Genomic DNA, 15,306 nt, shown 5'->3' on the forward strand with positions numbered 1-15,306 from the left:
GACAGACAGACAGACAGACAGACAGACAGACAGACAGAGAGAGAAAGCAGGTGGTTGTCATGGATACTTTGAGAGTCTAAATCCCTCTCTGGTCCTGGGCTTGTTAGTCTTCTAGTGAGCCCCACCGGGGTCAACCACAGCCCATGATCTTTGACCTATGAACCTCCAGCTTATGATCTCCTGGGTGTTGATGCAGGAGAGGGGTCACCAGCGGGTGCTGTTCACACCCCCATAGAGAGAGGCCGCGGGTACAGGGAGCACCTTATCGTCTGTGTTTCAACAGGAAGTTGATCCATTGGGTTTGAGAGACTCAGACATGGATGATGGATTGTTGAGGAAAGTGTGTTGTCTCAACATGTATGAAATGATTTGAGCTGGGCTGAGTCAGTGTCTGGGTTTCAGATGGGTTCAGAATCCTCTGTTACAGGGTCCTGTTGTTGTGTTGTGATGGTGTCACCTTTGGTTAGTGCTGTATAGACATGACTCTCTCCTTGACTTTCAATGGCCCTGACACACACACACACACACACACACACACACACACACACATAGAGCAGCCCAATCATTCAGGACAGCTTGCTCCTCCCTCAGTCCTTGGCCCGGGGAAGCTAATAATAACCGTAGAGGCAGTGACAGTGCTTTGAGATATGCCACGCTACTGCTGGCCTGGCACTGCTGGCCTGGCACTGCTGGCCTGGCACTGCTGGCATGGCACTGCTGGCATGGCACTGCTGGCATGGCACTGCTGGCCTGACACTGCTGGCCTGGCACTGCTGGCCTGACACTGCTGGCCTGGCACTGCTGGCCTGGCACTGCTGGCCTGGCACTGCTGGCCTGGCACTGCTGGCATGGCACTGCTGGCATGGCACTGCTGGCCTGACACTGCTGGCCTGGCACTGCTGGCCTGGCACTGCTGGCCTGGCACTGCTGGCCTGACACTGCTGGCCTGACACTGCTGGCCTGGCACTGCTGGCCTGGCACTGCTGGCCTGGCACTGCTGGCCTGACACTGCTGGCCTGGCACTGCTGACCTGGCACTGCTGGCCTGACACTGCTGGCCTGGCACTGCTGGCCTGGCACTGCTGGCCTGACACTGCTGGCCTGGCACTGCTGGCCTGGCACTGCTGGCCTGACACTGCTGGCCTGGCACTGCTGGCCTGACACTGCTGGCCTGACACTGCTGGCCTGACACTGCTGGCCTGACACTGCTGGCCTGACACTGCTGGCCTGACACTGCTGGCCTGACACTGCTGGCCTGGGCTTGTATTTGACTTGGACTGAGCTGGTACACACATACCAGAGGAGTATGCAGTATAGAGCATGTCTAGTGTGACCTGGAGGAGCCACAGACCATTACAGAACCTTTGACTTCATCCTGTTTGTTGCCCTTTGTGGTGTTGGTGGTGGATGTGATGTCACACGTGAGGCGGCGTGGTTTGTTCTCCCCTGTCTAAAATCATTTGGCTTCAATTGATTTCATTTTGGGCCCTTGGTGGTGTTGTAGGGCGGCCTTTACAACCCACTTGTAAATGAATCTGGGGAAACACTGTCTTATTGCTTCGCTGTGATGTGCTGTGGACTTGACTGTTCTTGGAGTGTTTGTAAACATGGTGGGGCAGTAGGCTTCCGGCAGGCTGCTCTGTACTGCTGGGAAACCTCAAGTCTTTCTCTTGGAGTGTTTGTAAACACGGTGGGGCAGTAGGCTTCCCGCAGGCTGCTCTGTACTGCTGGGAAACCTCAAGTCTTTCTCTTGGAGTGTTTGTGAACATGGTGGGGCAGAAGGCTTCCGGCAGGCTGCTCTGTACTGCTGGGAAACCTCAAGTCTTTCTCTTGGAGTGTTTGTAAACATGGTGGGGCAGAAGGCTTCCGGCTGGGAAACCTCAAGTCTTTCTCTTGGAGTGTTTGTAAACATGGTGGGGCAGTAGGCTTCCGGCAGGCTGCTCTGTACTGCTAGGAAACCTCAAGTCTTTCTCTTGGAGTGTTTGTAAACACGGTGGGGCAGTAGGCTTCCGGCAGGCTGCTCTGTACTGCTGGGAAACCTCAAGTCTTTCTCTTGGAGTGTTTGTAAACACGGTGGGGCAGTAGGCTTCCGGCAGGCTGCTCTGTACTGCTGGGAAACCTCAAGTCTTTCTCTTGGAGTGTTTGTAAACACGGTGGGGCAGTAGGCTTCCGGCAGGCTGCTCTGTACTGCTGGGAAACCTCAAGTCTTTCTCTTGGAGTGTTCTCCCCCTGACTGGCTTCTAATGTAAGCTAAGGCCAGGATGTGCAGGAAACCATATCTTCTTCTTAGCTTTCAGTGTTTTTGTCGGTTATCGATTGTCTTACTTCCAAAACAGACCTCTCACCCTCTCCTCTAGTTATTTCCTTCTCTCTCTTCCTCTCTTTCTCCTCGTTCTTTCTCTCTAGGCTCCCAGACCCTACTCAGAGCCTTCCATCTCTTTTTGATAGGTTAGTCTCATTACCCTGCCTAAGGGAACAGGTAGGCTACAGTGAGAACGATAGGGCCCAGGAAGGTGTGTTCTGTGAGTATTTTGGGATAACCCAAACCTAACCTCTCTCTCTCTCTGTCCCCACAGTGCCAGACGACCTTACCCCTGAGGAGCAGCATGAGCTGGAAAACATCCGCCGACGCAAGCAGGAGCTGATGGAAGACATTCAGGTACGCTGTGTGTGGGGAGGAGGAGAGAGGTGTGTGTGTGTGTGGGGAGGAGAGAGGTGTGTGTGTGTGGGGAGGAGGAGAGAGGTGTGTGTGTGTGGGGAGGAGGAGAGAGGTGTGTGTGTGTGTGGGGAGGAGAGAGGTGTGTGTGTGTGGGGAGGAGGAGAGAGGTGTGTGTGTGTGGGGAGGAGGAGAGAGGTGTGTGGGGAGGGGGAGAGAGGTGTGTGTGTGTGGGGAGGAGAGAGGTGTGTGTGGAGAGGAGGAGAGAGGTGTGTGTGTGTGGAGAGGAGGAGAGAGGTGTGTGTGTGTGGGGAGGAGGAGAGAGGTGTGTGGGGAGAGGAGAGGTGTGTGTGTGTGTGGGGAGGAGAGAGGTGTGTGTGGAGAGGAGGAGAGAGGTGTGTGTGTGTGGGGAGGAGAGAGGTGTGTGTGTGGAGAGGAGGAGAGAGGTGTGTGTGTGTGTGTGGAGAGGAGGAGAGAGGTGTGTGTGTGTGTGGGGAGGAGAGAGGTGTGTGTGGAGAGGAGGAGAGAGGTGTGTGGAGAGGAGGAGAGAGGTGTGTGTGTGGGGAGGAGGAGAGAGGTGTGTGGGGAGGAGGAGAGAGGTGTGTGTGTGTGGGGAGGAGGAGAGAGGTGTGTGTGTGGGGAGGAGGAGAGAGGTGTGTGGGAGAGGAGGAGAGAGGTGTGTGTGGAGAGGAGGAGAGAGGTGTGTGTGGAGAGGAGGAGAGAGGTGTGTGTGGAGAGGAGGAGAGAGGTGTGTGGGGAGAGGAGGAGAGAGGTGTGTGTGGAGAGGAGGAGAGAGGTGTGTTTGTGTGGGGAGGAGAGAGGTGTGGGGAGAGGAGGAGAGAGGTGTGTGTGGGGAGGAGGAGAGAGGTGTGTGTGTGGAGGAGGAGAGAGGTGTGTGTGGGGAGGAGGAGAGAGGTGTGTGTGGAGAGGAGGAGAGAGGTGTGTGTGGAGAGGAGGAGAGAGGTGTGTGTGGAGAGGAGGAGAGAGGTGTGTGTGGAGAGGAGGAGAGAGGTGTGTGTGTGTGGGGAGGAGAGAGGTGTGTGGGGAGAGGAGGAGAGAGGTGTGTGGGGAGAGGAGGAGAGAGGTGTGTGTGGAGAGGAGGAGAGAGGTGTGTGTGGAGAGGAGGAGAGAGGTGTGTGGGGAGAGGAGGAGAGAGGTGTGTGTGTGTGTGTGGGGAGGAGAGAGGTGTGTGGGGAGAGGAGGAGAGGTGTGGGGAGGAGGAGAGGTGTGTGTGTGGGGAGGAGGAGAGGGGTGTGTGTGTGGAGGAGGAGAGAGGTGTGTGGGGAGAAGGAGAGAGGTGTGTGTGGGGAGGAGGAGAGAGGTGTGTGTGGGGAGGAGGAGAGAGGTGTGTGTGGGGAGGAGGAGAGAGGTGTGTGTGGGGAGGAGGAGAGAGGTGTGTGTGGGGAGGAGGAGAGAGTTGTGTGTGGGGAGGAGGAGAGAGGTGTGTGTGGGGAGGAGAGAGGTGTGTGGGGAGGATGAGAGAGAGGTGTGTGGGGAGGAGGAGAGAGTGGTGTGGGGAGGAGGAGAGAGGTGTGTGGGGAGGAGGAGAGAGGTGTGTGTGGGGAGGAGGAGAGAGAGGTGTGTGGGGAGGAGGAGAGAGGTGTGTGTGGGGAGGAGGAGAGAGGTGTGTGTGGGGAGGAGGAGAGAGTTGTGTGTGGGGAGGAGGAGAGAGTTGTGTGTGGGGAGGAGGAGAGAGTTGTGTGTGGGGAGGAGGAGAGAGTTGTGTGTGGGGAGGAGGAGAGAGGTGTGTGTGGGGAGGAGGTGAGAGGTGTGTGTGGGGAGGAGGAGAGAGGTGTGTGTGGGGAGGAGGAGAGAGGTGTGTGTGTGGGGAGGAGGAGAGAGGTGTGTGTGTGGGGAGGAGAGAGGTGTGTGTGGGGAGGAGGAGAGAGGTGTGTGTGGGGAGGAGAGAGTTGTGTGTGGAGAGGAGGAGAGAGGTGTGTGTGGGGAGGAGGAGAGAGGTGTGTGTGGGGAGGAGGAGAGAGGTGTGTGTGGGGAGGAGGAGAGAGGTGTGTGTGGGGAGGAGGAGAGAGGTGTGTGTGGGGAGGAGGAGAGAGGTGTGTGTGGGGAGGAGGAGAGAGGTGTGTGTGGGGAGGAGGAGAGAGGTGTGTGTGGAGGAGGAGAGAGGTGTGTGTGGGGAGGAGAGAGTTGTGTTAAGATGTATTGAGGGTTACATCAGTATCAAAGCATCTTCCAGTATCATAATGTGTTCCAGACACACACTGATCCTTAGTTTTCTAAAGTACAGTAGAAGTCTGTTGGTAGGATTTGTCTCTCCCTTCCAAACCTGTTAATTCATCACCCCCAGTGCTCCATCCCTGTCATGTGAAACATACCACATTCTCCAGTCAGAGAGGCATGGTTCTTCTACATCAGAATATTTCTATCTGAGCGTTCCACAACGTTGTGCCCTGCTGAACGCAGCCCTGCTTTGGAGGGGTGGAAGGGTGGAGGTCTTGGGGGTGTAGGGGGGGGTCTAGGGGTGTAGGGGGGAGGTCTTGGGGGTATAGGGAGGATGCTTCTCAACCCTTTTTCTGTTGCCCCAGCAGGCCCTCTGTCTGTCCTCTCCTCTGCTTTTTGATGAAATATTGACTTGACTTGCCAGTTAGCTCTACCCCTGCCTTAATCCTCCAGATGCCCCTCACTGCAAAGAGACTGAATATATCCTCCAGATAGTATGGCCCATGAAGAATGTGGCATTTCCCCCCACAAAGTGCAGGATCCCCTTTAGTAACCTGACTATCTTGAGATGGAGCCTAGCTAGTTGTATGTGTACTATTTAGTGGTTGACTGGGAGTGTGAGCAGTAGGGGGACTAACAGTAGATTAATAGGGCAAGAAAAGTCAGACCTGGGTCAAATAGGATTTGTTTTCTTTCAAATACTAGGAGTGTTTGATTGAGCAAGGAATTTGAAAGACAAATACTATTTGAACCCAGGTCTTGGAAGAACGTTAAGAGCTGTAAAATGACTAGATAATTTCATTTGGTGTCACTCCTCACACACCCAGCCAGAATGGGGTTAGCTAAGTTCCCATGAGACAAGCAGAGTCCTTCATCCACCCTTCATCTACTGTGTCAGTCAATGAAGCTCATATCAAGGCAGGGAGGTTAATTAATACATGTGTTTCTTGCACTAAAATGTAACGTTGCCTCTCCATGGCATCTTTCTTTTCATTTACCTTTATTTATCCAGGCTAATCTTACCAAGAGTGCAAAGCACTGGTGACCTCTGTGGTGTGTCTGGTGACCCCGGTCATTCTCAGTAACATGGTCCTTGTGACACTCTAGCATCCCCTGGCCTGGCTGGCTGTGATGACAACACAGGAGGACGAGCGATCTCACGCCTTCTCTTTATTAGCTGTGTGTGTCCCCATGCCATCATGATGTAGTTTCCCCCTCCAGTCTCCACTAGAGGTCGACCGATTATGATTTTTCAACGCCGATACCGATTATTGGAGGATCAAAAAAGCCGATACTGATTAATCGGACGAATAAAAAAATTAAAAAAAATGTATTTGTAATAATGACAATTACAACAATACTGAATGAACACTTATTTTAACTTAATATAATACATCAATAAAATCAATTTAGCCTCAAATAAATAATGAAACATGTTCAATTTGGTTTAAATAATGCAAAAACACAGTGTTGGAGAAGAAAGTAAAAGTGCAATATGTGCCATGTAAGAAAGCTAACTTTTAAGTTCCTTGCTCAGAACATCAGAACATATGAAAGCTGGTGGTTCCTTTTAACATGAGTCTTCAATATTCCCAGGTAAGAAGTTTTAGGTTGTAGTTATTATAGGAATTATAGGACTATTTCTCTCTATACGATTTGTATTTCATTAACCTTTGACTATTGGATGTTCTTATAGGCACTTTAGTATTGCCAGTGTAACAGTATAGCTTGCGTCCCTCTCCTCGCTCCTGCCTGGGCTCGAACCAGGAACACATTGACAACAGCCACCATCGAAGCAGCGTTACCCATGCAGAGCAAGGGGAACAACTACTCCAAGTCTCAGAGCGAGTGACATTTGAAACGCTATTAGCGCGCACCCCGCTAACTAGCTAGCCATTTCACATCGGTTACACCAGCCTAATCTCAGGAGTTGATAGGCTTGAAGTCATAAACAGCGCAATGCTTGAAACACAGCGAAGAGCTGCTGGCAAAACGCACGAAAGTGCTGTTTGAATGAATGCTTACGAGCCTGCTGGTGCCTACCATCGCTCAGTCAGACTGCTCTATCAAATCATAGACTTAATTATAACATAATAACACACACAAATACGAGCCTTAGGTCAATAATATTGTCAAATCCGGAAACTATCATCTCGAAAACAAAACGTTTATTCTTTCAGTGAAATACGGAACCGTTCCGTATTTTATCTAACGGGTGGTATCCATAAGTCTAAATATTCCTGTTACATTGCACAACCTTCAATGTTATGTCATAATTACGTAAAATTCTGGCAAATTAGTTCGCAACGAGCCAGGTGGCACAAACTGTTGCATATACCCTGACTCTGCGTGCAATGAACGCAAGAGAAGTGACACAATTTCACCTGGTTAATATTGCCTGCTAACCTGGATTTCTTTTAGCTAAATATGCAGGTTTAAAAATATATACTTCTGTGTATTGATTTTAAGAAAGGCATTGATGTTTATGGTTAGGTACAGTCGTGCAACGATTGTGCTTTTTTCGCAATTGCGCTTTTGTTAAATCATCCCCCGTTTGGCGACGTTGGCTGTCTTTGTTAGGAAGAAATAGTCTTCACACAGTTCGCAACGAGCCAGGCGGCCCAAACTGCTGCATATAACCTGACTCTGTTGCAAGAGAAGTGACACCATTTCCCTAGTTAAAAGAAATTCATGTTAGCAGGCAATATTAACTAAATATGCAGGTTTAAAAATATATACTTGTGTATTGATTTTAAGAAAGACATTGATGTTTATGGTTAGGTACACGTTGGAGCAACGACAGTCCTTTTTCGCGAATGCGCACCGCATCGATTATATGCAACGCAGGACACGCTAGATAAACTAGTAATATCATCAACCATGTGTAGTTAACTAGTGATTATGATTGATTGATTGATTGTTTTTTATAAGATAAGTTTTAATGTTAGCTAGCAAATTACCTTGGCTTCTTACTGCATTCGCGTAACAGTTCCTAGGCCATCATTGAAAATAAGAATGTGTTCTTAATTGACTTGCCTAGTTAAATAAAGGTGTAAAAAAAATGATCGGCCAAATCGGTGTCCAAAAATACCGATTTCCGATTGTTATGAAAACTTGAAATCGGCCCTAATTAATCAGCCATTCCGATTAATCGGTCGACCTCTAGTCTCCACCCTGTTTCACCCTCGTATGGGGCCCTGACTGGTGACTGCCAGTCTGGCCCTTCACCATCCCACCCTCCTGTCAGCTGTCAGAAAAGGCAGAATCGGCAATATCTCCATTAATCTCCCAAACATAACCCCAAAATAATCAAATGTCCTGCTCCCTACTCCATGTGTATGGAGGGCATTCACCAATGTTCCTCCCTTTTAATGTGGTTTGTAAAGAAGAAAGTGTTTTGGAAAAAGAGAGACCTGCTGCTGGGCACGTACACATCCGGTTGAGATTAGATTAGAGTGGTTAGTGTCAGTATTGGTTAGGGTTATGGGGAGACTGCATGGTGGCAGCAGTGGGCACAGACTGGGCACTGATGGGTCTGGAGGAGAAATAGAATGTTCTGGAACCTCACAATCTGTCCTGGGACAGCAGACTGAGTGTAATGCTCTGTGTGTTTGGTCCTAACCCCCCTCCTCTCTCTAATTTCCAGCGTCTGAAGAATGAGACAGCAGACTGAGTGTAATTCTCTGTGTGTTTGGTCCTAACCCACTCCTCTCTCTAATTTCCAGCGTCTGAAGAATGAGACAGCAGACTGAGTGTAATGCTCTGTGTGTTTGGTCCTAACCCCCTCCTCTCTCTAATTTCCAGCGTCTGAAGAATGAGATAGCAGACTGAGTGTAATGCTCTGTGTGTTTGGTCCTAACCCCCCTCCTCTCTCTAATTTCCAGCGTCTGAAGAATGAGACAGCAGACTGAGTGTAATGCTCTGTGTGTTTGGTCCTAACCCCCTCCTCTCTCTAATTTCCAGCGTCTGAAGAATGAGACAGCAGACTGAGTGTAATGCTCTGTGTGTTTGGTCCTAACCCTCTCCTCTCTCTAATTTCCAGCGTCTGAAGAATGAGACAGCAGACTGAGTGTAATGCTCTGTGTGTTTGGTCCTAACCCCCTCCTCTCTCTAATTTCCAGCGTCTGAAGAATGAGACAGCAGACTGAGTGTAATGCTCTGTGTGTTTGGTCCTAACCCTCTCCTCTCTCTAATTTCCAGCGTCTGAAGAATGAGATAGCAGAAGTGACCAGTGAGATTGAGAACCTGGGTTCCACAGAGGAGAGGTGAGTGTGTAACAGTATGGAATCAGGTTTCCTTAGGGTTCCTTAAGGTTCTTCAGGGTTCCTTAGTTTTTTTTAAGGTTCTTCAGGGTTCCTTACCATCTCCTATCTCTGACAGTCCAAATTGCTTTGTTGTTTGTATTCCATTAACTTAGCAAATGACTGTTGTTAAATATTTATACCTTAATGTCCAGATAGTACCAACCCTCTTCCCCTCCCCAAAACACCACGCACACACATGCACGCACACACATGCACACCGCCACATACATACACACACTGACTAGTGCTTTTAAATGTTTGATCAGCCACGCCCACCGTGATGGGGGGGGCTATTCAATAATGCAGAGGTGTTTGGGTAGAACAGACAATGGAGGGTCCCTAGGGAGGGAAGAAGTGAAGGGGTACTTTGGAGTGTGGGCCGTGGGGTACTCAAGTTGAGGGGGATCCCATTCCACCACCCACTTCTTTTTCAGACATGCACTTTTGTTTGCTCTGACCATTTACTAAGTTGTATAAAGAGCTGGAATTCAGAATCATCTGAGTCTTTATCTATCCATGTGTCAAAGACAATCAGGTGGGCAAACTGGTGTTTTTCTTTCTGTGAATAACCAACTCCTGTAGCTTTGGAAATGGGCCGTGGTTCAATAGTGGTCTGTTATAACTGACGCTGGGGAGAACTGTAGTTCCCAATGACAATAGCCAAAGGAATGCTGGGGGAAATAATGAATCAAAGAGGAAGTCTGGTGACCTTTGGCTAGCCGGGGCAAGGTGACGTAAGCATGGTGACAGTGAAGACGGAGTAGACTTTGACCTCTCGACACTCCAGGTCTGAGAAATGGGCTTTTCCAATCATGCTTATTGTTGAGTCACCATTTCATCTTGAATGTTGTCATCAGTGGCCCATTGGAGCAGTTTTAACTGCCAAGCTGATGACAAAATGTTCAATTCATGAAAGTATTATTTTAATTAATAAGTGAATGAATACATAATATTGACCCAATGTGAGATGAGTAAATAGATCATGGAGATCAATGTGTGTGATTTGAAATGAAAAGACAAATTCCAATCTACTTTTTCACTCTTTAGACGAAGTTTATATTTACATGGCATCACACAAACACTTATTCTTGGGGCTGGTTTCCCAGACCCTGATTAAGCCTAGTGCTGGACTGAAAAGCATGCTCAATGGAATATCTCCACTGAAAGTGTTTTGTAGTGCAGGACTAGCCTTCATTGGTATCCAGGAAACCAGCCCTGGCAGTATCACAGATGGGGAATACAATAATAATGTATCTCTAATTCATTTCATATTAATCAAATGGCTACCTGGACTATTTGCATTGACCCCCTTTTTTACACTCCTGCTACTCTCTGTTTATTATCTATGCATAGTCACTTTACCCCTACCTACATGTACATATGACCTGAATTACCTGGACTAACCTGTACCCCCTCACATTGACTCAGTACCGGTACCCCCTCACATTGACTCAGTACCGGTACCACCTCACATTGACTCAGTACCGGTACCCCCTCACATTGACTCAGTACCTGTACCCCCTCACATTGACTCAGTACCTGTACCCCCTCACATTGACTCAGTACCGGTACCACCTCACATTGACTCAGTACCTGTACCCCCTCACATTGACTCAGTACCGGTACCCCCTCACATTGACCCAGTACCTGTACCCCCTCACATTGACTCAGTACCGGTACCCCCTCACATTGACTCAGTACCGGTACCCCCTCACATTGACTCAGTACCGGTACCCCCTCACATTGACTCAGTACCTGTACCCCCTCACATTGACTCAGTACCGGTACCCCCTCACATTGACTCAGTACCTGTACCCCCTCACATTGACTCAGTACCTGTACCCCCTCACATTGACTCAGTACCTGTACCCCCTCACATTGACTCAGTACCGGTACCCCCTCACATTGACTCAGTACCTGTACCCCCTCACATTGACTCAGTACCTGTACCACCTCACATTGACTCAGTACCTGTACCCCCTCACATTGACTCAGTACCGGTACCCCCTCACATTGACTCAGTACCTGTACCCCCTCACATTGACTCAGTACCTGTACCCCCTCACATTGACTCAGTACCGGTACCCCCTCACATTGACTCAGTACCGGTACCCCCTCACATTGACTCAGTACCTGTACCCCCTCACATTGACTCAGTACCGGTACCCCCTCACATTGACTCAGTACCGGTACCCCCTCACATTGACTCAGTACCGGTACCCCCTCACATTGACTCAGTACCGGTACCCTCTGTATATAGCCTCCTTATTGTTATTTATTGTGTTACTTTTTTCTTTTACTTTAGTTTATTTAGCAAATATTTTCTTACTCTGCATTGTTGGTTAAGTTCTTGTAAGTATTTCACGATACTCCTGTTGTATTCCGCGCATGTGACAAATACAATTTGATTCTATTTGATTTAATGTTGCAGGAAAAACATGCAGAGGAATAAGCAAGTGGCTATGGGCCGAAAGAAATTCAACATGGACCCTAAAAAGGTGAGTATCAAATAGACCAGGGCTGGTTTCCCAAAAGGTGAGTATCAAATAGACCAGGGCTGGTTTCCCAAAAGGTGAGTATCAAATAGACCAGGGCTGGTTTCCCAAAAGGTGAGTATCAAATAGACCAGGGCTGGTTTCCCAAAAGGTGAGTATCAAATAGACCAGGGCTGGTTTCCCAAAAGCATCGTAGCACGAACATCTTCTTCATTCTATTGAAACTAAATGCACAAAGATGATCTTAGTGCTACGATGCTTTTGGGAATCTCAGCCCAGGGTTATTCACATCTTATCCTACGAGGTCCGGACCCTGCTGGTTCTTTGTTCTACCTGATCATTATTCCACCCACCGGGTGTCCCAGGTCTAAATCAGTCCCTGGTTAGAGGGGAACAAGGAAACAAAGCAGTGCAACTGACTTCCAGGTTCAGAGTTGAATTGGAGGGAAATAGACATTCTGAATGTGTCCTGTGGGTTTGATATACTTGTGCTGTTCCAGGTTGTGGGTTTTTTGCATTACCACTGAGTCAACTCTCAGGTCTGACAATGTGTGGAGAAGTGTTTGACATTTCACGAACCACAATAACAATTGTAGTGACCTTAACCAAACGCCTAGCAACCTCATCAATTAGGAGGTTCCATCCTCTTGACATTATGGTATGGATCGTACCCGTGTTTGAATCCCGGTCGGGGTTACCCCCGATTTAGCTAAAATATGATTTCAATCTTTTGATATGCGCTGTACGGCTACAAACAATACGACCAGGAACGCCCCCGTTGTAACGAGGGTCTGACACGGGGTGTATGTTGTATTTTCTCAGGGGATTAAGTTCCTGATTGAGAACGACCTGCTTAAGCACACCAGCGATGACATCGCCCAGTTCCTGTACAAGGGGGAGGGGCTAAACAAGACCGCCATCGGAGACTACCTTGGGGAGAGGTCAGTGGGGGGCAAGATGCATGCTACGTCTCTTTATGTGGTTGTGTCGGGGGGTGTGTGTGTGTGTGTGTGTGTGTGTGTGTGTGTGTGTGTGTGTCATGTCTGTGTGTTTGTGTTTCTGTGTGTGTTATGTGGTTCAGAAGGACGTCACTTCTTTCCTGTCAAAGATGTCCCATTTCCAGATCACATACTTTCCTCTGTCAGGTCAGGCACATCCCCTTTCCCCCAACGCCCTTTTCCCCCAACGCCCTTTTCCCCCAACGCTCTTTTCCCCCAACGCCCTTTTCCCCCAACGCCCTTTTCCCCCAACGCCCTTTTCCCCCAACAGCCTTTATTAGATCCACATCTAGACCCTCAGACTTCGAAACAGAGACGTTGATTCCTTCACAGTCCGTCTGACTTTGATTTCCACTTCATCCATTCTAAATAATGTTAAGTACCTAAAAATCCTCGAATGTTGGCTGAAGCTGAAAAAACTGTCAAAGTTGAGTCTCTCCTGAAGAAATACCATCTTTTATATTAATTCAAAGCCACATAACAGGCAACACCCAATGGCTGTGCGTTGTGTGTGTTATTACCCTGGGTGCATTGCCTACCTTATAGTGCTACGGCCTGGGTGTGGTCGGCTAGTCGACAAGCCATACCAGGAAGTGGAGAGCTGAGTTGTGTTTATTAGGGCATGAACACCACCCAGATATCGTCATGGATGCTCTGCTCTGTCCAATTGGTATGAAGAGATTTCTGATTCCAGTGGGGGAGGGGCAGACTGTGTGTGTGCTCTCCCTGATTGGTCAGGAATCCCCCAGGGCAGAGCTGGCTTTGACCCTGTCAGGGATAGGTCCTGGGAGGCCTCCTGTCTATCTCAGGGGGAGTATCACTAACTCCAAAGGCCACAGATGTCAAGAAGAGTGATGTCATGATAGAGGTGTCACCTTGTGTGTGTGTGTGTGTGTGTGTGTGTGTGTGTGTGTGTGTGTGTGTGTGTGTGTGTGTGTTCCTCCCCCAGTTTTTATTGATTGTGTGAGCATATACATACGTGTGTATGTGCGTGTGTGTGTGTACGTGCATTTGTGTGTCTGGCTGTGTGTCTAAATGTCTGTGTGTTTGTCATTTTTTGTGTCTGTGTCTCAACACTCAAATAATTGAACAATGATTTCAGAAAATCATTACTAAACATATTCTATTATTTTCCCTGCAGAGATGAGTTCAACCTCCAGGTCCTCCATGACTTTGTGCAGCTCCATGAATTCACCGACCTGAACCTGGTCCAGGCCCTGAGGTAAGAGCCTCCCAGTGGGGCTTTATAACCCATTGTCCTATAGTTACCTAATGTTGTCATTATCCTCCTGAGATAGCATTGTCCTGTAGTTACCTAATGTTGTCATGATCCTCCTGATATAGCATTATCCTATAGTTACCTAACGTTGTTATTAACCTCCTGATATAGCATTGTCCTATAGTTACCTAACGTTGTCATGATCCTCCTGATAGAGCATTGTCCTGTAGTTACCTAACGTTGTCATTATCCTCCTGATATAGCATTGTCCTATAGTTACCTAACGTTGTCATGATCCTCCTGATATAGCATTGTCCTGTAGTTACCTAATGTTGTCATTATCCTCCTGATATAGCATTGTCCTGTAGTTACCTAACGTTGTCATTATCCTCCTGATATAGCATTGTCCTATAGTTACCTAACGTTGTCATGATCCTCCTGATATAGCATTGTCCTGTAGTTACCTAATGTTGTCATTATCCTCCTGATAGAGCATTATCCTGTAGTTACCTAACGTTGTCATGATCCTCCTGATAGAGCATTGTCCTGTAGTTACCTAACGTTGTCATTATCCTCCTGATATAGCATTGTCCTATAGTTACCTAACGTTGTCATGATCCTCCTGATATAGCATTGTCCTATAGTTACCTAACGTTGTCATGATCCTCCTGATAGAGCATTGTCCTGTAGTTACCTAACGTTGTCATTATCCTCCTGATATAGCATTGTCCTATAGTTACCTAATGTTGTCATTATCCTCCTGATATAGCATTGTCCTGTAGTTACCTAACGTTGTCATTATCCTCCTGATATAGCATTATCCTGTAGTTACCTAACGTTGTCATGATCCTCCTGATATAGCATTGTCCTGTAGTTACCTAACGTTGTCATTATCCTCCTGATATAGCATTGTCCTATAGTTACCTAACGTTGTCATGATCCTCCTGATATAGCATTGTCCTATAGTTACCTAACGTTGTCATGATCCTCCTGATAGAGCATTGTCCTGTAGTTACCTAACGTTGTCATTATCCTCCTGATATAGCATTGTCCTATAGTTACCTAATGTTGTCATTATCCTCCTGATATAGCATTGTCCTGTAGTTACCTAACGTTGTCATTATCCTCCTGATATAGCATTATCCTGTAGTTACCTAACGTTGTCATGATCCTCCTGATATAGCATTGTCCTGTAGTTACCTAACGTTGTCATTATCCTCCTGATATAGCATTGTCCTGTAGTTACCTAACGTTGTCATTATCCTCCTGATATAGCATTATCCTGTAGTTACCTAACGTTGTCATGATCCTCCTGATATAGCATTGTCCTGTAGTTACCTAATGTTGTCATTATCCTCCTGATATAGCATTGTCCTGTAGTTACCTAACGTTGTCATGATCCTCCTGATATAGCATTACAATGCAGTTAGCCCGGTTAGCCAATGTGAGGGAGCACT

The 15,306-nt window shown here is 48.0% G+C and overlaps 1 protein-coding gene across 1 annotated transcript in view; it reads left to right on the forward strand.

The window, feature by feature from the left end:
- Window positions 1-15,306, forward strand: part of LOC120042993 (cytohesin-1-like) — a 52,786-nt gene that overhangs the window by 17,107 nt on the left and 20,373 nt on the right. The window contains exons 2-6 of the mRNA XM_038987720.1: window positions 2,576-2,658; window positions 9,034-9,098; window positions 11,569-11,635; window positions 12,455-12,573; window positions 13,772-13,852. Of these exons, the coding sequence (XP_038843648.1) occupies window positions 2,644-2,658; window positions 9,034-9,098; window positions 11,569-11,635; window positions 12,455-12,573; window positions 13,772-13,852 (347 nt within the window). The 5' untranslated portion in view covers window positions 2,576-2,643. The remainder of the gene's footprint in view (window positions 1-2,575; window positions 2,659-9,033; window positions 9,099-11,568; window positions 11,636-12,454; window positions 12,574-13,771; window positions 13,853-15,306) is intronic.

Source organism: Salvelinus namaycush, unplaced genomic scaffold (assembly GCF_016432855.1).
Source record: "Salvelinus namaycush isolate Seneca unplaced genomic scaffold, SaNama_1.0 Scaffold829, whole genome shotgun sequence".
Taxonomy (NCBI): Eukaryota; Metazoa; Chordata; class Actinopteri; order Salmoniformes; family Salmonidae; genus Salvelinus; species Salvelinus namaycush.